The sequence below is a fragment of the Ruditapes philippinarum genome, unplaced genomic scaffold, assembly GCF_026571515.1.
Source record: "Ruditapes philippinarum isolate M1 unplaced genomic scaffold, ASM2657151v2 ctg3524_1_1_1_1, whole genome shotgun sequence".
In the NCBI taxonomy this organism is placed as follows: Eukaryota; Metazoa; Mollusca; class Bivalvia; order Venerida; family Veneridae; genus Ruditapes; species Ruditapes philippinarum.
The window spans coordinates 116,668-143,705 of NW_026852478.1; the positions used below are offsets into that span (position 1 = coordinate 116,668).

The 27,038-nt window shown below is 32.6% G+C and overlaps 1 protein-coding gene across 2 annotated transcripts in view; it reads right to left on the reverse strand.

Annotated features, from left to right (window-relative positions):
• Positions 1-1,337: 1,337 nt before the first annotated feature.
• LOC132714517 (gamma-aminobutyric acid receptor subunit beta-like) overlaps positions 1,338-27,038 on the reverse strand; it is a 32,350-nt gene continuing 6,649 nt past the window's right edge. Inside the window, exons 3-9 of one of the 2 annotated variants that reach the window (XM_060697422.1) lie at positions 22,299-22,439; positions 20,295-20,501; positions 14,197-14,448; positions 9,446-9,598; positions 8,802-8,987; positions 7,535-7,582; positions 1,338-5,085 (exon numbers count right to left, since the gene is read on the reverse strand). In XM_060697422.1, coding sequence (XP_060553405.1) covers positions 4,963-5,085; positions 7,535-7,582; positions 8,802-8,987; positions 9,446-9,598; positions 14,197-14,448; positions 20,295-20,501; positions 22,299-22,439 — 1,110 coding nt within the window. In that variant the 3' untranslated portion in view covers positions 1,338-4,962. Of the gene's footprint in view, positions 5,086-7,534; positions 7,583-8,801; positions 8,988-9,240; positions 9,394-9,445; positions 9,599-14,196; positions 14,449-20,294; positions 20,502-22,298; positions 22,440-27,038 lie in introns of both variants that reach the window. The other variant, XM_060697416.1, reaches the window with a different exon arrangement.

Below are 27,038 nucleotides of genomic sequence, written 5' to 3' on the forward strand. Positions count from 1 at the left end.
ATTGCTTCAAGAGTTATGAACCTTGTCACATAAGATGTAATTGAGGAAATTAGAGATAAGTATTTGAAGTTTGAGGTAGATACCTTTAAAACTAAAGTTATAGTAAAAAAAACGTTTTTAAATAAAAAAAATCTAAGTTTATGGGCAGATAATTCTTGCGATATTGGTGCTAGAGTTATGAACCTTGTCACATTACAAGTGGTTGATGATAAGGAACATATATTTGAAGTATGAAGTTGATCCCTTAAGAAATAATGAAGTAACTGTAAAAAATAATATTTTTTAAGGAAAATTCTAAGATCAAGTGGAGATAATCTGAAAATATTGGTGCTAGATATATAGACCTTGTCACATACGGTAAGTTGTGGTTGGTGATAAGGAACATATATTTGAAGTTGATACTTTAAGAAATTAAAAAGTTATACAGAAAAATATTTTACTGCACCAAAACTTTAATCTGAAATCTGGATGCGGAGGCCAGGGAGAGTAGGACAGCTCTCTATATCCTTTGTATAGTCGAGCTAAAAACAAGTGAAAAAAGTATAACTTCAAGGTCAAGGTCATTAAAAAGTGAATGTCAAATTTAGTTTGATCTTCAAAAATGTCTTGTCCTAGCTACCGTATTTAAGAATGTTCTGTCTAAATATGAAGACAATTCATTTGAAATAACACATTTCAAGCCAGTTATGGCAAAAAATAGCAAAAATCAAAATATCTTGACCTTGGAGGTCAGTCATTTATGACTCAACTTAGTCAAGGTCAAGGTCAGTCTGGTCATTTTGAAGGAATATTCCAAAGGATTGTTGTGTCCAAGTTTGAAGTTCATTCATTAAAGCATTAGCCTTTTTGGTACATTTTTGGATATTTACCAAGTTAAAAAAGGGGCATAATTCTGTCAAACTACCTATCAAGAGTTATGAAACTTGACAAAGACAGTTGTATTGTGATACTGCTTTGAAGTGCCAAGTTAAAATATTTGGTAGGGGTATAATAATTTGTGAATTTTCAAATAATTTCAAGAGTGCAAAGCGCAATCCAAAGTGAACTTGAAATAGAGATATGTTCTAAATCCTAAATGGCTTGAAATTCCACTTACAATGGAAAACAACATGAAAATTTCCTCTTGTTCAGGTACTGTTCCCAAAACTGAGAGAAAGTCCTGGACATCATGAAAAACAATGTGGAAATAGGGTGATAATTTTTTTTATCCAATTGTAAAGCATAAGATACAAGTACTTGGTTCAAACTGCCAATCAGTGTTGAAATTAGGAGGTACTGTCACTTCACAACCAGTTTAATAAATATACAATCTAAAAAATGTTAATGAAGCGACAGTCTGTTTTTCTTTATTATATTTTTAATAGCAACTTATATGATTAAATTATTAACAGACAAACAACATAATAATTTTTACATACAAAAGGTAAAATAACCTGAACTTTGAAACATTTCTTTTGTCATGCAATAACATCTCAATATCAATATTGTAAAAATTTTCATATAAAACATTTCTCATCACAGTAAGCTAGTTATTATACACATTCTCTGCCATGTTTATCAACTAAACTAGTCAAAAAATCAATAACAAAAAAAAAGAAGCAGATTTTTTTATCACAATATCATTTAAGTACCTGCTAAATACACACAGATAACAATATATATTTAGTTTTAAAATAATCCGAAGAAAGGTATATCTATCATTTTAAAGTAGCACGACTCCAGATTCATGCTAATTTTCATGAAAATTCTGAAATGTATTACCAAGTAAAATATTGTCAAGTGAACAAAGAAATCAATTTACACATGGCAAATAACACTCACAACCAATGTAAATTACCAAAAAGATGTCAAAATATGCAAAAATATCACTTACTGCATTAGTAATGCAGTAGAAAATATGGTGAAAATTACTGCAAATTGAACATAACACGCAAATAATACCCTTTCTATTAAATCTTTTTACTATTCTTAAAATCTCTGTACTTTTTTCTCAAGTTTGATTTTCTTGAAATATTTTGGCTCATTTGGAGGCATGCAGCTTTAAGATTTAATATATATACATCTATATACATATTCATATATTTCTTGTTTAGAAAATAGATATCAATTTTCATTTTGAGCTCATTATTTACAAAGCAATATTGAACGATAAATTATAAAAAGTCTTTCTTTAAAACTATTTATAATTTTTTATTTATATAGGATTTTTTATATATTAATTTTTTCATTTTTGCTGTAGAACAGAAGTTCTAAATCATCAATTTTGTTTAGAGTTACGGCTACACTTTTTACCAAAAACTTAGAACTAGGCAACTGTAAGTTGTTAATTAGCTGTTGAGCTAATATTGAACTAATAAGAGGGCCATGACAGCCCTTAATTACCCAACTTCTGATATACGGTTTACATGGAAAAGATTTCATTATTAGGCAGTTCCTATTTTGTTATAAAGGTTTATGTCATTTTTGCATATTTATCTCCCAGGAAGCCATCTGGTTCAGCAAACTGTAATAATTTAATTATTGTTTTGTGCATCATTGTGGAAGGTATGTTGTTTAAGGCCTAATTCTATTTTTGGGCTTTGGTGGTCATCTGATTTAGGAAACTGAAATCATTTTACAAAGATCACTTAATATTTAGTATTTCTGTAAAGTTTCATCAAAATCTGCTGGACAACAGACACAGGGAAATCACAATCAGCTCACCTTGAACATGTTGTACTCAGGTGAGCAGTCAGAGAAGATAATTCATACTGCATATATGACTAGATTAACTAACTTTAAAGGTACATTATGTCTCAGAAATGAATAAAAAAATTTTCAATATTTAGAAACGGCAATATAAGTTTTATAATGTTTGAATAATGGTTTTAAAGCATTATAGATGCTAATCATCTGAAGGTGTCACACTGCATGTGAAATTATCTGTCAAACAAGAACTGTCAGAGGACAGTAACACTCGACTATTCAAAATAGTTGTCACAAGGGTGTTTCATTGAGTATAATAATGCTAAATATATGAATACATAAAATTGTCCGAAAAGGCACAAAGGCTTGTTATTAAGATGTTTAATTGAATTAATCACTGCTTTATTATAATGAATGCATAAAATTGTTCCAAAAAAGGCACAAACCCTTCAGTAGTTATGGAGATACCAGCTTACCAGCAAAAACTTTACCTAGAATTTCTAAGCCGAAAAAGGGGCATAATTATGCAAGAAAAAATCAAATCAGAGTTATGGGACTTGTGATAATCATGTAAGATAATCACAGACAACAAGTGTGTGAAGTTTCAATCCATTTCTTTCAATAGTTATGGAGATACTTGCTTACTCACAAAAACTTAACCAAGAATTTCTAAGTAAAAATGGGGCATAATTATGCAAAAAAGCAAATCAGAGTTATGGGACTTGTGCCAATCATATAATATAATCATTTAAAACAAGTGTGTAAAAGTTTTAATCCACGCTCGGGTGACTACAATAGCTCTACTTATTCTTATCGAATAGTTGAGCTAAAAACTTAACCAAGAATTTTTAAGTTGAAAATGGGGCATAATTATGCAAATAAGCTAATCAGAGCTATGGGACTTGTGCTAATCATGTTAGATAATCACAGAGAACAAGTGTGTGAAGTTTCAATCCATTCCCTCCAGTAGTTATGGAGATACTTGCTTACAAGCAAAAACTTAACCAAGAATTTGTAAGACAAAAATGGGGAATAATTATGCAAAAAAACAAAACAGAGTTATGGGACTTGTGATAATCATGTAAGATAATCACAGACAACAAGTGTGTGAAGTTTCAATCCATTTCTTTCAGTTGTTTTGAAGATAGCAGCTTACATGCAAAAACTTAACCAAGAATTTGTAAGTCAAAAAAAGGGCATTATTATGCAAAAAGGCAATCAGAGTTATGGCACTTGTGCCAATCACGTTAGATAATCACAGAGAACATGTGTGTGAAGTTTCAATCCATTCCCTTCATTTGTTATGGAGATACCAGCTTACATGCAAAAACTTAACCACAGGGATGCCGACGCCGACAAATGGGTGACTGCACTAGCTCGATTATTCTGCGAATATTCAAGCTACAATGCAAATAAATATAAACAATGCAAATAAATTTGACTTCCATACAAAATATTAAATCATGATATTTTTACTAAAAAAGCAACAGAAGTAAAAGATGGTTTTAGTAATTTGCCAGTGAGTAAAGGTTAATTACTACAATTAGCATAAGAAAACACACAGTTGCTGTGGTGAAGTGGTTAGCATACTGTACCGGCAATCCAGACACCTGTGGTTCCAGTCCCACCTGTGGTTTGCCCAATATCATATGATTTTGCTGTGCATAATTTCCATATATAATGCAGAAACAGGCTATTGGATAAAAACAAATACTGATAATCAAAACATTAGGTTTAACAAAAAAATTTCTGGCAGGTTTAAATAAAATAAAAATTTTCTTGCATATAATGATCAGACAACAGGTAAAAACTTTTTTTTCTTGAACAAGGTAAAAATTCCATACATATTTTATCATTTCAGTTTAAATAATATTTTATCTCTTAAGTATGAAGTGAACTTGTTTTGCACTGTTGATGTGACATCTTCAATTTGATTTAAATTTGTTAACAATGTTTAATCAAGAATAGATAAAAATTTATTTGCACAATTTAGTAAAAAAATAAATTTTCAACAAACATCAAACTTGTTTTGGACACATTGTGACCATGATTTAAGATTTGGCCAAATTTAAGCACTTAGTCCCCATGTGACCTAAAATTCAACTGCAATGTAAAAATCTTTAAAATAAAAAGTTTGAAAAGAGTATGTTCAACAACTATATATAAACAATTATATAAGTTTTGATTATACTGTTTAGAAAAAATACAAAATGGTATGTGATGAATATGATGAGCTAAAATAAATATTCATATTGCAATTTTAGATGCTGAAATTTTTTATCTTGGCAGAACTACTTTCATTTTCCTCCCTGGAATGATTGAGTCATCACTAGAATCGTTGTAACAGCTCTCATATCTTGGTGGCAGGGTACCATATCTCTCTAGAAACTCTCTCTTTCCCTGAAAAATAAAATTCAGTAAATTCTAAACAGATACAATTAAAGAATGCCTTTACAAGACCATACCAGAATGCTAATCTATGACCATAAAATGATCAAAGCTTTTGATATAAATAAGCAGCTATTATAAATTCTTCAGACTCAAGTTTACAAATCATCTTCACAATCGGCCTATTTTGTTTAACATTCATTTTGACAAAAAGCTAGAACATTCCAATAAATGAATTTGTGAACACAATATGATACAATGCTTGATTTAGGGTAAATAAAAACTAGAACTCCGCGAGTCTGATGTGTCACCTTGTGAACAATATAGTTTAGGAGAAATGGCCAGAACAAAAATGAAATATGAAAATTAACAAAGGGCAATAACTCAAAAAATAAGAAGAGCAGAGCAGCAGTTTCTGTGCACTGCACTTCTTATCAATAAGATCTATCATCCTATGAAGTTTCTTGTCCATAGCTTTTATAATTTATGAGAAATGGCCTGGACTAAAAATAAAGTATGAAAATTAATAAAGGAAAATAACTCAAAAATAAGAAATGCAGAGTACCATTTCTTGTACACTGCACTTTTTCTTAATGAAGCCTATCATCCTATAAAGTTTAAAGACCATAGCTTTTATACTTTAGGAGAAATGGCATGGACAAAAATAAAGTATGAAAATTAACAAAGTGCAATAACTCAAAAAATAAGAAATGCAGAGTACCAGTTCTTGTGCACTGTACTTCTTCTTAATGAGATCTATCATCCTATGAAGTTTCATATCTATAGCTTTTATATTTTAGGAAAAATGGCCTGGACAAAAATAAAGTATGAAAATTAACAAAGGGCAATAACTCAAAAAATAAGAAATGCAGAGTACCATTTCTTGTGCACTGCACTTTTTCTTAATGAGATCTATCATCCTATATAGGTTCATGTCCATAGCTTTTACACTTTAAGAGAAATGGCCTGGACAAAAATAAAGTATGAAAATTAACAAAGGGCAATAACTCAAAAAATAAGAAATGCAGAGTACCGGCTCTTGTGCACTGCACTTTTTCTTAATGAGATCTTTCATCCTATGAAGTTTCATGTCCATAGCTTTTATACTTCAGGAGAAATGGCCTGGACAAAAATAAATTATGAAAATTAACAAAGGGCAATAACTCAAAAAATAAGAAATGCAGAGTACCGGCTCTTGTGCACTGCACTTCTTCTTAATGAGATATCTCATTGTATGAAGTTTCATGTACATAGCTTTTATACATTAGGAGAAATGGCCCAGACAAAAATAAAGTATGAAAATTAACAAAGGGCAATAACTAAAAATTAAGAAGTGCAGAGTACCAGTTCTTATGCACTGCACTTATGGTCATTATAAGAAGCATGCATGCAAGTTTGAAGTCAATCCGACTTATAATGACTGGCTTATGCTCCGGACAAGCTTAAGGGGACGCCGCTGCCGGAAATGTGTAATTCATAAAAACTTAAAAATTTGGTGTTTTATGACAATATTTTTTTCTGAAGAAAACCTGTGACAATCTGTTCTATTTTTGGACAACGTCATTACAAAGCAGTAACATTTAAGTTATACTAGTATTAGTATTTAGCTACACTCATATTGAAAGATGAGCCCCTTTAAATAAGATCAGAAAATTTCATAAATTGTGTGTTGCAGTGAGCATCTAGACACCTGCCTGATGATGAAATGAATCAGTATTAGACAATTTTTCCATTCATCAAAATACCCAATGTAAGTAAACATTCACAGTCCACTTAAGTAACAATTGCACAGGATCCCCTAGTGTTTTATATATAAAAAAAAAGCTCAATTACAAAAAAAAAATTGTAACAGGCCAAATAGCTCAGATGGTAAAGCCATGGAATGTTGTTCCAAGGGTCACGGGTTCAAGTCCCTGTCAAACAGTTGAAACTGCACATTTTTCTCATCCTGTGACATTTGGCGCCCAACATGAGGTTGTTACTGCATAAAACTCAAACTTTGATTAATAAGCCTAAGAAATTCGAAAAAATGAATTTCAATATAGCAAGGAAGTATGTCACAGTTCAAAACTGTTCACTGTTTAGGAAAAAGATGTGTAAGCAGTAAAATAGCTCAGCCAGTAAAGCTGAAAAGCCGCAGAACAGTATTCCAAGGGTCCCTGGTTCAAATCCAAGTCTGTCAGTGCACATTTTTTTCACCCCATAGATATTCTATAAAATTCTGTTTAGCAGGTGTTAAAAATCTGTCAATATTTAAAAAAGAAACAATAAAGACAATTTAACTTCATGTACAAAATACCGTGCAATTTTAGGAGTATTTTGAACATTTGTCAAATGTATATATGAATGGCAAAAAATTGTATTTCCACTATAATCATCCTTTTAGTAAAATCCTTGATAAAATTTTGACATTAATTTTTTACTTAAAATTTGTATTGTTTTTAAACTTTAAGGTACATACAAGGTAAATTCTGTCCTTTTCTTCCATAATTCTTCTTCGCTTTGATGCCTGAAAATAAAGGTAATATACATATGGATGTTAAAATATGTAATTTTAAAATTTTAGGAAGAACACAATTAAGTATCAGATGCATATTCATTTATATCTCAGTGACTTTTTTTCAAATTTCATAACAACCTGTGGCCTCCTGAAGGGGAAAAGAAGCTCAAAAAATTAAGCAGCCAAGCCTGCCCTTAGCTTTTGGGAAAAATTACAAGGTATTTTTTTCAAAAGAGGAAGAAAAAAAAATGTTAATTCAATTTTGGGAAAAAACTGTATGATTTTAAAGAATCTTTCTTTGGGGAAGCAGCCCTATAAACAGCCCCTGCTATAGAAGGAAAAAAAGCCCTGTATCTTGAAAATATATGATTCCAAGATTCATTGATATTTCTGCTAAGACTTCTATTTGTACTTTATTAAATAATGACATTTTTAGATGATAATTAAAAGGTTCAAACAGACAATTCACAAATGTGTCAACTAAAAAAATTGCATGATATAAAGTCAAAGCATGGTTTGAACATGCAATAAAATTTGAGCAGGTCATTTAGAGCTCATTGCAAAATTCCTGTGTTATTGGGTCAGAAATAAAACAGGTCTAGATTTAGTTTATGGAGAAAATGCCCCTCCATATTGTACAATTGCCAGGTGGTTGTCAATGTTTAAGGAAGGTTACAACTAATGATAAAGGATGATCCCCACCATGGGCAGCCAATTTCTTCTACCTCTGAAAAAGACATCACCAATGTCAAAGCCATAGTTGATGGAGATGAAAGATATACTGTGGAGGAGATAAGTGACATATCAGGCCTAAATGTGTCATATGTTTATAGTCCTGTCCTCTCTCCTTGTGACTTTTGGTTAACTTATATCCATACATCAAATATTGCCTTCACGGTCAACGGCGAGAAAATTGTAGTGTCATCCGAAGGACTCTCTACCAGTGTATAAACAACACACCCAAAGAACAGTTCAAAAATGCTTTTTCGAAATGAATTCTGAGGCTGGAAAAGTCCTGCAGAGGTCAATGGTGAATGTTTTGAAGGACTCTCCTTATCATTTTTCACAGGTATGACTTATTTATAAAAAAGCCCTGGTATCTATCCCTTTTAGAAAGGTCTGTAAATAGTGACTCAATTTTCAAAGTACAACACATGGTAATCAGAAGTTGAGAAAAATTGTTAACACAAAAGTTATATCTATATACAGTGAAACCTGTTATACTTACAGTTCGGTAGATGAACAGTGCAAATAATATATGGAAGACAATGAGAACAATTGCCATTAGAACCATGGACCATTTGTCATAGTATTGTACCTGCTCTTTTATCAGAAAATGACCAAGAGCATTCATTGTAGCATTCTGGGCAGCTTGTAGACCAAGGAATATCAGGGCTGCTATCACATATACATCCTGTAATAAAACCAAAACATACATTCAGTCAGCACATTTTTCTTACCTTGTGAAGATATAACCCTTGTTTTTCAGAGAAATAAGATTGAATATTTCAAATACATTCAAACCTTTAAACAGGTGAAGTAAGAGAGAAGATTTACAGGAAAAAGAAGTAATTTCAATTAAGGGCTATTAAGGAGAATTTTATTTTTTTACTAAGTAGAGGAGATGATATTTAACATTACATGTAGTTTGACTAAAAATCACTTACAAGATAAGTAAGGTATGAGATGGTAGGCAGGCTTTGTTTGACAACCAACTTAAATGCTACAGCAGTGAGAAACAGAGTGATGGTGACAGTGAGTCTATCGGCACTGTTGAAGTCAATCGTGAATGCAGCAAACGTCAAACTGATAATCAACAACTGAAAGCAAACAAAAGTAAAACAATTTGAGATGTAAAAGCAACCTACTTACCAGGTATGTAAGGTATGATATAGTTGGTAAGCTTTGTTTCACAACTAATTTAAAGGCAACTGCAGTCAGGAATAGGGTAATAGTCACATTTATTCTATCAGCATTTGCGTGCTCTATAGTGTATGCAGCAAAAGTTAGACTGATGATCAATAACTGAAATATACGCAAGATCACAACACATATTATTTATTGAATTTAAACAGGCTTGCTATAGAGCCACATAATGCCGGACAAGTAGAGGAATATTTTTGATCAACTTTTGAGAAACATTTCAGATATACAACAGTAATTGAATACTAAGAATAAACAGTTCTTTAAGGGCAAATATACCAAGACAGCAAATAAATACAGTGACAACCGATGTGAATGTAGCTTTAATAACTTCTTTATTTGAATTTAGAACATATACCAATAGGACTGGCACTTTCTTCTACTACATTAATGAGAATTTTTTTTCTTTATGAAATTTATTGAAGCAAAGTTCATTGTGGGTGCAGATGAATTATACATCAGAATTAGTTTGAAACGTTTTTAAGTTGTGTGCCACAATATGAAGTATCAGCAGTTGAGATGACACACCTGCACTCTAAAAATGTTTCTTACTGGCCACTTCATGTCTGGTTTAGTAGTATAACAAACAAGAGCCGGATAGGGGCAACACTCGACATCTTCCAAGAATAAACAAATAAACAGACAGGACAAGGCGCCGACTATATGCTCCCCCGAAATTTTTCGGGGAGCATAAAAAGCTTTAAAACACTCTGGGTGTATTCCATTTATTCCTTCAAATATCTGATTGACCTTTTGACAAAATATTTATCATCAACAAGAGTGTTCCATTTATTCCTTCAAATATCTGATTGACCTTTTGACAAAATATATCATTTGATGATGATATACCGTATGGTAACCTTATAAGTACCTGTATCTACCGAAAGGAGTGGCAAATGTTGTAACTTTAGACGATTGTTTGTCTAGTTGTACAGACCAATATGCATGAGTAAGATGTAACATACTAAAGAATTTAGCTCCAGGAAGCTTTGCTGTTAAGTTCGTCAAGTGTTGATGTGCATAATGAAGTCTATGTATTGCGTCATCAGGCTGTTTTGGGTTTAGGCAAATACGTGATTTTCCGTTTGGTTTTTCTACCACTACAATGAGGTTTACCCAGTCTGTAGGTTCCCTCACTGGCGTTATAATTTCCTCTCTGACCATTGGCTCTAGCTTATGTCTTGATTTGAATGATTCAGTACACGTCTCGCAGGTGTAATTACTGGAATAGCGTCATCAGGAAGGTGTAATTTGCTTTTACCAGGGAGTATGCCTACGCCCCTGAACAAATCACCGTATTCAGACATAACTGATTCTAAAATATGTCATGTACTGAGTACTCATTCTCGGTCAGCAAAATTAAATTCTTTGGAAAATGTCAAATCGTACTTAAATCTGCTTTTAATTACCAGTATGTTGAAATAATCCTGAGTCTCTGAGTCTCTTATGTGTGACAAATACAAATAGCATTAACCAGTGCATTATGCTATAAACAAAATGATCAGTTAATTTCCCATAGATGAGTTGTGTAGCCACAGTCAAGCGCAGGCTAGACCTGAAATTTTTTTAGTGTATATTGTTATGCGGGTCTGTATCTTTTGAACTGGTTGAAGCAAATTGAAACAACTTCCATAATTAGATGATGCACAGAGCAGCACAGGTTTCACCTTCCTCAGATCAAACTCAAGATAATTTTGTTTAAATTTCATAATTTCATATCCGTTCTGCCTCTTTTGTACCTATTGGTACAAAAGAGACTGAACTTTTAAAGAAAGAAACTTTTAAACTTTTTGGCAGAAATATAAAACTTATAATGAGACAATGTGCAGAACACATGTTCCAGAGCTTTCTGATATCAAAATTGTGAGCTTTCAGGGTCGTTGAAGTTAACACTCTAGAAGAAGCATTTGCAGCCCAATTATCCTGAAAATTTGTCAGAAAGGTTGTCCAGATGGTTTCATGATTAAGTTTAAATTTGGGGTCAAAAACTAGGTCACATAGCGCAAATATGAAAAAAAAAAATTGTTAACACTCTAGGGGTTACAATTTTCAGCCTAACTATCCTGAAATTGGTCAGAAAGATTTTACTTCAAGTTCACAATATAGGCCATCAAAGTCCAAATATAAAAAAACAACTTTTTTAACACTCTAGAGGCTACTACTCCATTCAAAATATCCTGGAAATTGATCAGGAAGGTCGTTTAGATGATTTTTAGGTCAAGTTTGAATTTGGGTCAGCTGGGTAAAAAACTAGGTCATAGAGTCCAAATATGGAAGAAACCTTGCAAACACTTAAGAGGTAAAATTTTCAGCCTAACTATCCTGGAAATTGTTCAAATGATTTATAACCCTAGGTCGATACATCTGGGGTAAAAAATTAGGTCAGAAAGCCCAAAAAAAACAAGAGCCCGGTTTGAGCCGGGTGATGCTCCCCGAATAGGTTTTGGACACAGGAAAGTACACCTCATGAAGTTTTAGAGTTATGTCCATGGAAAAAGTTTAAAGTCCAAGATTAGGCAAGGCAGAGTTACTGTTCTTTGCACTGCACTTCTAATCAATGTGATCTATCAACCTACAAAGTTTCTTGATGATATCTCTTATGATTTCCGAGTTATGTCCCGGACAACTTCAAAAAGTAAAAATAAACAAAGGGCAATAACTCCAGAATTAGGCAAGGCAGAGTTATGATTCTTGTGCACTGCACATCTACCCATTGAGATATATCTACCTACAAAGTTTCATGTTGATATCTCTTATAGTTTTACAGCTATGTCCTGGACAAGATTTTTCTAAAAGGGGAGATTATTAAAAAATGAGGCTTAACAGAGTTATGGTTCTTTTGCACTGCACCTCTACTCAATGAGATCTATCTACCTACAATGTTTCATCTTGATATCTCTTATAGTTTTAGAGTTATGTTCCGGACAAAGTTCAAAGTGTTAAAATTAACAAAGGGCAATAACTCCAAAATTAGGACAAAAAGAGTTATTGTTCTTATGCACTGCACATCTACCCATTGAGATCTATTCACCTACAAAGTTTCATGTTGATATCTCTTATAGTTTTACAGCTATGTCCTGGACAAGATTTTTCTAAAAGGGGAGATTATTAAAAAATGAGGCTTAACAGAGTTATGGTTCTTTTGCACTGCACCTCTACTCAATGAGATCTATCTACCTACAATATTTCATCTTGATATCTCTTATAGTTTTAGAGTTATGTTCCGGACAAAGTTCAAAGTGTTAAAATTAACAAAGGGCAATAACTCCAAAATTAGGACAAAAAGAGTTATTGTTCTTATGCACTGCACATCTACCCATTGAGATCTATTCACCTACAAAGTTTCATGTTGATATCTCTTATAGTTTTAGAGTTATGCCCCGGACAAGATTTTTCTATAAGGGGAGATAATTCAAAAATGAGGCTTAACAGAGTTATGGTTCTTTTGCACTGCACCTCTACTCAATGAGATCTATCTACCTACAATGTTTCATCTTGATATCTCTTATAGTTTTAGAGTTATGTTCCGGACAAAGTTCAAAGTGTTAAAATTAACAAAGGGCAATAACTCCAAAATTAGGACAAAAAGAGTTATTGTTCTTATGCACTGCACATCTACCCATTGAGATCTATTCACCTACAAAGTTTCATGTTGATATCTCTTATAGTTTTAGAGTTATGCCCCGGACAAGATTTTTCTATAAGGGGAGATAATTCAAAAACCGGGCAAAATAGAGTTATGGTTCTTTGACACTGCACTCCCCCTCAATGCCCTCTACCAGTGTATGAAGTTTCAACAAATTATCTCCATGGGTTTTCAAGTTATGCTCCGGACAAGACAACGGACGGACAGACGGACGGACAGACGGACAAGGCGCCGACTATATGCTCCCCCGAAATTTTTCGGGGAGCATAAAAAGCTTTAAAACACTCTGGAGGCTAACGTTTTAGTCAAAATATCCTGGAAATTGGTCGGACAGTCTCAGATTATTAAGGTGATTTCTTGGTCAAGTTTAAATATGAGTCACCTTGGGTCAACATATGGTCACACAGAAAATATACTAAAAACCTTGTTAGCATTTGAGAGGCTTCTATTCCAGTCCAAATGATATACCTTGGAAACTGGTCAGAAAGTTGTTTAGGGGATTTCTAGGTAAAGTCTGAAGATGGGTCACATGGGGTCAAAATTAGATCCCACAGCCCAAATATGGAAAAACACTAAAAGGAAACATTTTCAGTTTCACTATCTTGGATATTTTGTCAGAAAGGTTGTTTAGATGATTTTAGCTCAAGTTTGAATATAGGTCATCTGAGGCCAGAAACTAGTTCACACAGCCAAAATCTGGAAAAAAACCTTCTAAACACCCTAGAATCTAGTATTTTGGTCCAAATAGCCTGGAATTTGGTCAGAAAGGAATATTTACATAATATGACATCATCTGTTTTAATGACAGGTCAAATGTGTGCATTTTAATATTTTCATGGGAATCAAGATAATGGCTAAGACAGCAGAGACAAAAAGGAATGGATATTTTTTTATTTTTGGGGGTGGGGGGTTGGGGGAAATACACTTGCCCAGGGATGACCAACTTGCCCAACCAATTTTTAACTTTGCTGTGCAAACAGGCAATCTTTTATTTCTAATACTGAACTGAACAGATGAGCACTAAAACCTACATTTTCTCTCCTCACAAACTTACCATAATGAAGATTATATTCCACACAAAATAGCCCATCTTTCTAGCAACTCTGCATTGTGCATGTACAATTGGGTGCACAGTAGAACTGCAGTATTCAACAGTTGTGAAATCCCTTGATGTTTCTATATGTTTGTATAGACTCCACTCCTGGTCCATGAATGCTTTAGTGTTGATAGAACTTAGTGATGTCTGATCTTCTATAAGGTCAACTTCCTTGTCAGATCTTTCAGTGGATATAGATATTGTCAGATCCTTGAATCCCAAAAATAATGACATTAAAATAATGAATTTAATATTCGGAAATATTTAAATATTCAAAGTCTTATAAGAATATTAAGGGCAAAATTGCAAAAGGATATGAGACAGGTTCTTATGTTCTTGAAATACTGAAAAATATCAAACTTATGATGAAATTGAAAATGATGACAGCTCTTGGAACTCAAGACAAAATATGAAATGGTAAGTAGAATGCATAATAAACAACTGTCAGATCCTAGATTTTAAAATGCTAGATAGAGATATTGTCAGATACAGGAATCCAGAAATGAAAGGTATTGTTAATGCCTAAAATATATATAATCTAACATTTTAAATTTGATGTTGTCAGATCCTGGTATTCACAACAAAAGTTGTTTACACACTGGTCTTGTCCTGATAAAGGCCCCCAAATTTACAATTTTTACCGTTTACACTATTGCTAAGGACCGAAACGATACCGTTTAAATGGTGGTACTGTTAAGTACTATATACACCATGCATTTGAGTCGCCAAATGAAGACTTACTTTCTTTTTTTAATACATGTACAAATAAAGAATGTTCAGGGCTCATTACAATTGAGTCGGCAAACATTTTCTGCATGGTATCCCCATTTTTTACCAAAAATTTATTATGTCACAAGCAATTTTTTGCAGGGTAATGCTGTGTGGAGGGTTGTAAACATCCATTTTCCGTTTTTTAATTTGGAATAAACCACTAGAATTGATAAGATCCAACTTCAAACCAAAATTTTCTTAGATCAATTGTAACTTCTTTGCATAATAACGATTTTTGTTTTATATTTACATAATTTTCTGAAACGCCAAAATATACCTACGAGGTATGTTCAAAAAGTTCGTGGATTTTTGCTGTCATTTTTTACTTGGTTCATAAAAACACCCTTAGTGGATATGAAACGAAAGAGTGTCTTTATTTCTAAAAGTAAGATTTACTTTTATTGTAAACTTTTGTTTCCTTTACGAGTTATGTGCACTTTAATAACCATGGCAACGCAACATCGGCGCACGCCGAAATTTTCATATAATGTTTAAATATAAACAAATGTTGAAACAAACTGAGTGATTGTTTTATGAAGTAAATTACAAGTAATCATCTTATAGTATGTAAATGACATAAATCTGAAATTTGACGTCGATTGGACGTTGTATAGCTGAACAAACAGGTTTTGAGCAGTAGTAGACAGACGGGTTAGTTTGGAAGTATAAAGCCCGTTTAAAAACTAGAAATTTGCTCTTTCGGAAATTTTTACCAATAAATGTGGGATACTCCTTCATAATTTTATTAGGTGATTAAATTAACTAATAACAATGGGTTGGCGAGCAGGTCTCTTAGTTTCAGGTCGCGCAAGCGATTTAAATACGGCAAATACATGCTCACAGACAGAAAGGGTGACGGAGAATTTTTAGCGGCAAATTGTTGGGACGTTTGTAACGTCAATTGCAAAAGATCTACAGAAGTCCAGACAGTATGAAAGGTTTGCGATATGTCCGACATATTTAATTTCTGCATCGGATCTTTGCATTCAATTCTGACAAAACAATTTAATTTAATTAAAATAATATGTTATTTCATTCACCAGGATATATGCGTATTTACAATAAATAATTGTAGTTATTTTTGTATTACGTGTATTTACTCTGGTCCGTTTGATAATTAATGCTATTTAAACCGGTATTCAGTAGATTTACCGCATAAAATGATTGTCAGTTGATAAATGTTTTTTCTTTATCATTGATAATCATATTGTTTAAAGATCGGACGAGGGCGGTTTCAAATTGATACTATAAATCAACAATTGAATTAAACTTAATAACACTGTCCGTTAAGTGTCGAAATTACTCAAAAATCCCGATAAAGAGCGGAAATTATGCGGCACTCGGACCTTTATACGGAGAATGGAGCGAAAAGATGAACCACTTTATATCTCGGGTCATCATCACACACAGAAAAATGGTTTTGGTATATGATCCGCAGATATTGAACACTAAAAAGAAACAATGTCGCTGGTAAAATGTTTCATTTATATTGCGACGTCACTAACGTCATTTTGTTTCGTCAACAGCGTGCGCCGGATTGTGCACCCCTTGTGATTTGTAACTGTCACAGAATTGTTATTTGTAAACATATTGTATTGATTTTTTCACTGTTAAATAAGGACATATTTTCGTATATGTCTCTTGTAAAATCATATACGCAAATTAAAAGATGTGACCAGTAGAGCCGCAGTCCACGAACTTTTTGAACAGCCCTCGTATGAGTCAGAATATTTTTTTCTTTCAAACTTTGGGGACCAAAGTAATCAAAGCAGGGGAAGTTGTTATGTTCAACTGTAAAATAGTGTTTATTGGATAATTCCAGGTATGTGACTTTCTACATTTATTATATAAAAAAAGTATAGTTATGTTATTTTCCTATCTATGTACTGTACACGTAAATATGTATGCTATTTCGTGTTCTTTATTAAGTTCATGTTGTTTTAATATTATATAAATATTATTTTTTGTTTTCATCAATAATTGTATTTCCAATTTTCATTATCAAATACTTTATAACTCAAACTGTACTTACTGTCTATAAGCATTTAGTCATTTTTTAAAGACGTCAGTAATATTCATTCTATTCATACTGATTTTTAATTAAAAAAAGGCATTTGTAAATAACTTATGAAATAAAGAAGAATTCTTATTCAATTAAGTAAAAAATAAATAAAAACATTAATCTAAAAAATTAATAAAAACATTAATCTAAGTAAACAGCTACATTTTTAAAAGTTTTATTACATTTTTGTCAAGTAAATTTTGGTACATATTAATTAATTATTTGGCTTAAGGGAGTAATATTCTTTTGCCTTTACCATAAATTTAAGCTATATTTCCCCATTTTATGAAAAATTTAAAGTTTATTGGATAATTCCAGAATAAAACCAGCTAATTTACAGTAAAACTACTGCCTCAAGCTCACAGTTTCACGCTTTCTCCTCGTCCAGATATTTTACAACACAAACATTTTTCAGCTGCGCATAGCAAGAAATTTATTCGGCATTATAACTGTAATTATAGCATAAAATCGGCTATTTTTCCCTCTTTTGCCCATGCTATAACGGGACCAAAATCATGATTTAACATAATCACGCGCTCTTGTTATAGCCCAGTTTTACCTATGCGCAATACATACAGGGCCCAGTAAACAAACAAAAAAATGAGATTAAATTGGCCTTGTTTGCGAAAGAGTCATGCGCTTTTGTTATATTGAAATTATTGATTCGAAGGCATCAATCGCATAAGTAACAGCGAGCAGCATGAAGTAACTGTGCCGGAGATACGGCGTATAGACATCGCCGCTAATCTTAGTTGTCGCCCTTTCTAAGAAACCGACCTTTGTCAATGTAAACAAACCCTCCGAGTAACTTACAAAACAAGATAACACAAAATGAATATTAGAAAATGTTGTTTTATTGATGTTTATATTGATAAATGCTCTTTATATTTCTTTGAGAGAATAATGTTTAGTGCCTGATTTTTTTTATACATGGTTCATACCAAATTCTCAAATCAAAATTCAAGGACTTTTCAAGGACTTTTCAAGGTAAAATTGTCATTTTCAAGGCATTTTTTTCCCGATTGATCTTATTTAAAATTATACTTTTACAACCATATCTGCGATATACATTTTTATTGCAATTGATCTTATTTAAAATTATACTTTTACAACCATATCTGTGATATAAAACATGTAAATAAAACATGTGTATTTCAATTTAAGGTTCAAATGACTAGAATTGCAAAACAGTGACTATATTTAGAAAATCAGCACAGTCAGTAGAATATATGAACACCAAAACTGTAACATATAGGTGATTGAGTAAATTCACACAACTCTATCTAGTTTTTCCTTTCTTTTTTGGATTTCTCTTCCAATTTCCTCAACTTCCAGTTTCTTTTCTTTGAAGCCCTTTCTTAGAATGTTTGATTCAGTCACAAATCAATGATTACTAGAAGTAGGTGGGGGTGGTATTGTCATGTCATGCACAGTTTCCGTTGTGGATTGGGATGGCACAATGTTATTATTTGAATCAGATCTACTGCAATTTTCAGTTTTGACATTTATAGTTCCTTCCTGTCTGACAAATGCAAGGCCACACTTCGTCAATGACGACTTGATGTCTAGATTTTTTAGGTGCTTTGCACCCCTCACATGCGATGTTAATGCACTCTCTCCCATTTGCGACAAATCGATGGTTTTCATACACATGGTACATTGTGCTTTTCGTGGGTCTTGTATAACTTGTTTTACCCAACTGTATTGTTGAAGCCATTTGAGCTGAAACGTACATTTCTTAGTGTATTTTCCCATTTTTTACTTCGCAATGGAAGCTGACATTTTGTACACAATTTGCGATGACGTCATACACAAGTGCTTGTTAAAATCCGTGCCAAAACCGTAAAGCTGGCTAAACACTACTGAAACAGATCCAAATCGGCGCACTCGATCGGGCTGCCTTCGTTCACATGTCCGATTTGTAGCGGAAAATTTGCCTGACCTTTACAGCGACAGGTTTTATACCCTTTTGGATTTTCAAGGCATTTTACCGAAATTCAAGGAGGTTTACTGAAATTCAAGGACAATTTTAGTGTTTTTTTCAAGGCAACCCTGAATTCAAGGACTTTTCAAGGTTGAAACCAAATTCAAGGACTTTTCAAGGCCCGTGCGAACCATGTTATAAACTTGTGTGCTTGAAAAAAAAATGATTCTGATGTCATTGATCTTTTTTCTACCGTCAATCAGAAATAATTCTAGAAATTTTTTGAGGGTCATGTTTTGTCTTGGGTAGAGTAATTAAATGTGTATTTTTTCTTAAGTTAATAAATCTCCGATGTTAAGCTTTGTTAAATCAATTAAAATTCGAAATTTCGTTCGGTTCTGCAAAGATGTTGGCCCCAGAAAAATAAAACGCATAAGTAAAACATGTAGAATTGGATAAATACCGTCAAGCGCAAGGATTTAATGTATGTGTTTTGTATTAAATCGTCATCATGCATCTATTTTAAAATTTTATGCTATAATAGCGTCAACGCACGTTTTTCAGTGTTATAATGTCTGCAGAGTCCCGAGGAACTGTTGGTGCCCGAGCCCGGTAGGGCGAGGGCTCCAACGGTTCCAAGGGACTCTGCAGACTTTATAACACGAAATAAATGTTAACCCTATATTACAGGCAATGATTAAGAAATTTTGTAAGACAATATGGTCATTTCGATTAAACGGTAAAAAAATATTGTAAACGTTTATGAATGAAAATCGAAACAAATCCGTTTAAACGTGTAATTGGGAGGCCTTAGTCCTGATAGTGCTATTTGTTATAACCCTTGAAATTTGCAACAGACTTACAAAGGCTCACATCAATGTTTCTAGTCCTTTGGGATCTGTGATTCCAGCATGTAAGTGTTGAAGATTGAATAGTGCATAAGTGGTGCTCTAAGGCGAGAGCGATGTTGCACTTTTTCATTAGGAACAGACTCAATCAAACTGGGTCAGAAATTTTCGTAATATATTGTGTTCTTTGGTGAATTTGAGGTATCACCCCTATTCAAGATTTTTATTAATAGTTTTATTGGTAAAGCTGCAGAATGGTATTTTGAAGGTCCCAGATTCCAGTTCCAATCAAGCTGCATGTTTTCACACCATGCAACATAATAAATATAAGAAGGACAGACACAGTGTCAAGTTAAGGCTACCAGAAATATTTTTTGACCAGAGGTTTAACTTTACAACCACCTCACAACCAGCAAGAACTTTGGTAAAAGTAAGATAAAGTGTATAATACCTGTACATCCACAGGAAAATGTTCCAGCTCAAGATTCTCTTTGAAGAATCCTTTGAAGCGCCACAGTTCTATGACTACTGGACATTTATAACCAGGTTCATGAAATCTGATGTCAAATGTCTTACGATTCAGAACAAATGCACCATCTATATTCATTACTATAAGCTTGGGTTCCCATGGAATCAGTTTGTCTAGATCTTCACTATCCTGAAACCCAAGAAAAAAATAAGAATAAAAATATACTTGTATTAATAAATATTTTGGTCTAAAGTGACTTGTATACTTGTTTTATTGTTAAATACAATGTGCATGACTAAGTGATTTTATCAAACACAACAGATCATTAGTTAACAAATGACAAGCTCACTACAATCTACACTCCTGAACATCCATCCCATGATCGTCTTTAAAACTTTCCATGTTGACGTATGATGAATAATAAAACTAAACAAGAGGGCCATGATGGCCCTGAGGTCGCTCACCTATATATAGCCCCCCCCCCCCCGGGCCAATTTTTTACCAAGGGCTTTTATTTGTTTATTTGAACAGACTTGGTAGACACCCGTAAGAAGATGTTTCATGCTAAACATCTAAGTTCTAGCTCATTGGTTTTTTTAAAAGAAGATTTTTTAAGTTTTTACTATACACATATAGTTAAAAACAATGACACCCCTGGGGCAGGGCCAGTGTTGACCCCCGGGCTTTTATTTGAACAAAGTTTGTAGACATGTGCACTCACTAGAAGATGTTTCATTCTTAATATCTAAACTCTAGCTGTTTGGTTTTTTTCAAAGAAGATTTTTAAGTTTTTGCTATACACAAAAAAGGAAAATCAATGACCCCCGGGGCAGGGCCAATTTTGACCCCGGGGCTTTTATTTGAACAAACTTTGTAGACACTGATTAGAAGATGTTTCATGCTTAATATCTAAACTCTAGCTATATGGGTTTTTTCAAAAAAGATTTTTAAGTTTTTGCCATACACATATAAGGAAAATCAATGACCCCCGGGGCGGGGCCAATTTTGACCCCAGGGCTTTTATTTGAACAAATTTGGTAGACACCCATTAGAACATGTTTAATGCTAAATATCTTAACTTTAGCTAATTGGGTTCTTTAAAAGAAGATTTTTTAAGTTTTTACTATATGCATATAGGGAAAATCAATGACCACCTGGGGCGGGGCCAATTTTGACCCCAGGGCTTTTATTTGAACAAACTTGGTAGACACTCACTAGAAGATGTTTCATGCCAAATATCTTAGCTCTAGCTCTTTGGGTTCTTTAAAGAAGATTTTTTAAGTTTTTACTATATGCATATAGGGAAAATCAATGACTCCCTGGGGCGGGGCCAATTTTGACCCCAGGGCTTTTATTTGAACAAACTTGGTAGACACTCACTATAAGATGTTTCATGCCAAATATCTAAGCTCTAGCTCTTAGGGTTGTTTAAAAGAAGATATTTAAAGATTTTTCTTTCGGTTGCCATGGCAATCAGAGTTCTGCATGGAATTAAATTCTTTGAACAATTTTTAAAGGTGACCACCAAAGGAACATTCCTGTGAAGTTTGGATGAAATTGGCTCAGTGGTTTATGACGAGATGTCATTTAAAGCAAAAGTTTACGGACGGAGGGACGTCGGACAGACGGACAACGGACGGACGACAGACGAAAAAGCGATCACAAAAAGCTCACCCTGTCACTTTGTGACAGATGAGCTAAAAAAAATATGCCTGTGTGTAAATCATATTGTTTGTAAGTCAGCATAACTAACTTCATGTTTTGCCCCACCCCCCTCCCATCCAAAAATGTGCATTCAGTACTACCAAATTTATGCTAAAATAACTACATGTGTTTGTTTTGAGGAGTAAGCTTATATTTTCAATAGACTTTTTATATGCATAAATGTTCACAAACCCTAAGAATTTTGAAAAGACAAATGTTCACACATTTGAATAACTGACAACCAGTTTTACAAATGTTTCATAGTTTGAACAAGTCAAGTACCTTGTCTTTACTGCCAAATAAACTGTGTTGAAGTTGAGGCTCCTCCCATTTTGCTTGTACAAATAATTCAGGCTTCAAACTGCTGGTTGATTGTATCAATATCATTGATTTTAAGAAATTACATTTGAGTTCTACAACTACCTATAAATAAAATACAAAAATGACTTTGCCTTTTTTTTATAGGCAAAAAGAAAACAACAAGCAATTTTAATTTACAACAAGTATATGAGTTTTCTTAGATTTCTGTATTAATAAAATTCAAAGGAGGATGACTCCAGTAGGGTGAAGATAAATTGTTTTATTATTTTACAACATTTTTACAGAATATTGAAACATTATTCATCTTAAATATTCATCTTAAATATATGTGCTATTATGTTATATTATGTTAGAAGAATAACATTGCTTTCATCCACCAATGATTGAGCACTTATCAAATTAATTCATGTTAAAAATTGGGTCACAATATTAACAAAGGGCTATGATAGCCATAGATTGATAACCTGAGATATATAGAAAGAAAAGATAACAGTCTTTATTCTTCATTGCTAAAATTAGTAAATAGTTCACATTAAGTTTAGTTTATACAGAATTCATTTTAGTTTGATTGCAGGAGGCTTTAAGCTTATAGACACACTTTCAAATCTGTACTAAGCAATGAGTGTAAAGTTTCTTGTTTGAATGAAGTCTGATGTGTTAACCACTTGGCCACTTTGAAATAGATGAGCTAATAGACAAGAAACATGACAAAGCAATTAAGAAAACAATAGGTTTTCAATATTGATATTTCATGTTCAAGTTAATATGTCTGTGAGTTGGCGAGATTGGAAAGGATGTATAATAATAACGTTATAGACAGTTACGGCAAAAAAAAAATTTATAGACAGTTACGGCAAAAAAAAAATCAGTCACTTGACCTTGAATGTCAAAGTCATTTATCACTCAAGATCAATGTAAGTGGTCTATCCTCAAGGATTGTTGTGTCACAGTATGAGGACAATTTATTCATAAGTAAGTAAGCTATAGCCACTTAGGTACATTTTTAGAGATCTTTTAAGTTAGAAAAGACGTACAATTATGTCAAACTTAAACTGTGAGAGTTAACAATCTTGACACACACACACAGATGCATTGAAATATTGCACTGATATGCCATGTTTATTCAAGTTGATACTAATAATTTCCATATTGTATACTAATAACAAAGTTTTACCAAAAATCTGAAAATTTAAAAGTGAAAATTCAATAATTACACCTTCAAGGTCACTTAAAAGTCAAGGTCAAAGCTAGTTTGATTTTCAGAAAGGTCTTTTCCTAAAGGATATCATTACTGTGTCTTAAGGCAATCCATTTATAAGTAGAGCTGTCATTGATTCAGTGCAAAGCATATCAACGATATATCCATATCAAGTAACTAAAATCAACGATACACCGATATATCGATAATATCCTATACTCACTTGTCTGTCATTCATTTTCATACCTGTTTCAATGATTTCAGTCAAAAACATGTTCTGTACAGTGTCTTGTCCACTGCATGATTTTTTCTAGACAATATTATTTGTCACCATTGCTATGAAATAATTCCACTATATAACAAAAGCATCACATTTGATATAAATAATTGTTTCTGCATATATTTTGGGTGAATTGTATAATTTCTAGACATTTAATTTATAAGTCAAAAGTATCGATTTTTTAAAATGTGTATCGATTATTGATCGACAAAAAAATATCAACGATACATCGATATTGTCGATATCGATGACAGCTCTATTTATAAGAAACAAATTTACTAATCAGTTACAGCAAATCAAAGCACAGAAGGCGCTGAATTTGTTTGGGTCTCAGAATATCAGAAAGTTGAAGGTTGTGAGATTATAAAATTTGTTTTTGTATAGTGCCAGCAATTCTTTCCAGCGTGCAAATTGGCTATAAGACTAATTGCAACACTGATATTCAATCCAATGTTTATTTGACTTAAACAATTTGAAAAAAAAAAAATGAGTTGCCTTAACTGGAATTTGAACTCCAGACCTCTCGCTTCCTAAGCGAGCGCTAACCCCTCGGCCAAGGTGAATTTATGTGTTTACGGTCTCAAGAAAACCATATTATTCTAAATTAGGGTTTGTAACGACGCTAACTGTTGTTTAACACTTGTGTAAATAATCATGGCGCTTACTATAAGCATGTATATCTATAAAGAATAAAACAATATTAGAAATATTCGACCATTCGAAGATTATTTTGCTTGAAAATTAATGCGTCTGTCATGTGACCATATTTACACAGTGATCTCCCCTGAATTTTTCGGCCTTAGTGTTACATATAAAGGGAAGTAACCGCTTCAAAAAAGCGGACTACTTTTGGCATTTGCAATTAACAGAATAAGAGTCTGAAATTTCGCTACCATTATTTGTTTGGTCTGACGACCCAAACAAATAAAAACTAGAAATGTGTCCATAGGACACAGGTGCCCCCACACTCCTCTGTTATGTCAATCTTTTGACTCTAGGTCAAATATTTTTTGGACTACATGTGCCACAAGTTGAAACTAAAAAACTTTTACTAATTAAAGGGAAAGAGTTTACAAATACTTAATAAATCCACAAGCAAACCCCAAGGTGCATAAGTACACATGCTGACCAACATTCTTGTAAACTTTCAGGCCTACAAGATAAATACTTTTTGAGCTATGCATGAACTATTTGAAAATTGCAAAATTTATACTACTGTAAGTCAAGGGCAATAACTCTAACAAACTGAAAAAAATCCACATGCAAAGTCCCAGGTGCATAGCTTCACAGTGATGTTGATCATTATTCCTGTAAAGTTGGTTGATTCTAACTCAAGCACTCAAGAAACAAACAACACAACATAATGAAATGGTTTCTAATAAGTCAAGTGCAATAACTCTACAAAAACTGGATAAATTCTTAAGCGAAACACCAGGTGCACAACTACATATACTGAGCAACATTCCTGTAAGGTTTCATGACTCTATGTCAAATCCTTTTTGAGTTACATGAGACACAAGTTGAAAATTGCAAAATTTACTAAGTCAAGGGCAATAACTCTAAAAATACTAAATAAATCCACAAGAAAATACTCAGGTGCACAACTACACATGCTGGTCAACATTCCTGTAAAGTTTCATGGCTCTATGTCAAATACTTTTTGAGTTATGTGCGACACAAAAAAGAACTGACGAACAGACAGAAGAATTAAGCTTAACAGTATTTAAAAAATCAACATCCGCTAAAATTGCACATCAACATGAAAAATATTTTGCATTCTGTTTTATTTGTGATAATGACTTGAAATATATTTTCAAATAAAGAATTGAATTGGAAATTATTTTCTGCAAGAAATTTCACTCAAGTAATTCTATAAATGTTAAAATTATATAGTTGTAACGTTGTAACCTAAAGTGACATCCACTTCAAAATGATGGCGCCCATATTGACATCATGTAGTATTCCTCTCACAATAAGCTTGATATGTTCTCAGTAAAATTAAACATTTGTTACTGATTAATATCTAAATGTTATCACTAAGATGAACAAGAGCCACCGCCGGGCGGGGGCAACGCTCAACTTTTTACTTTTTCTAAACGCAAACAATAAGAAAGGTTTGGACATATCTTAACGTTTCTTTTTTATAAATTTAGTTGGTCTGTCTTGTCACATTATTTTTGTTTATCTATTTAAAAAATTTTTGTATATATATATATATGAATAGAACCACGCAATTCTATAAATAGAAACACACAATTTCTAAAAATAGAAACATTACGCAATTTCTAAAAATAGAAACATTACTTATTACTTAATTTTACAAAAATAGAAATGCAATTTCTAAAAATAGAAACATTACGCAATTTCTAAAAATAGAAATTCTAAAAATAGAAACATTACGCAATTTCTAAAAATAGAAACATTACACAATTTCTAAAAATAGAAATGCAATTTCTAAAAATAGAAATTCTAAAAATAGAAACATTACACAACTTCTAAAAATAGAAACATTACGCAATTTCTAAAAATAGAAACATTACGCAATTACTAAAAATAGAAACATTACGCAATTTCTAAAAATAGAAACATTACGCAATTTCTAAAAATAGAAACATTACGCAATTTCCATAAATAGAAACATTACGCAATTTCCAGAAATAGAAACATGCAATTTCCATAAATAGAAACATGCAATTTTTAAAAATAGAAACATTACGCAATTTCTAAAAATAGAAACATTACACAATTACTTAAAATAGAAACATTACGCAATTTCTTAAAATAGAAACATTACGCAATTTCTAAAAATAGAAACATTACACAATTTCTAAAAATAGAAAGGCAATTTCTAAAAATAGAAACATTAGGCAATTTCTAAAAATAGAAACATTAGGCAATTTCTAAAAATGGAAACATTAGGCAATTTCTATAAATAGAAACATTACGCAATTTCCATAAATAGAAACATTACGCAATTTCCATAAATAGAAACATTACGCAATTTCCATAAATAGAAACATTACGCAATTCTATAAATAGAAACATTACGCAATTCTATAAATAGAAAAACTGTTGTTGTTGTTGTTGTTGATGTGATGATGATGATGATGATGATGATGATATATATGTATATATATATACACACACACACCAATAAATATATAATTATGGTCATTTAATGCACAAATCTGAGAAAATTCAGTAATTTAACCTTCAAGGTCAA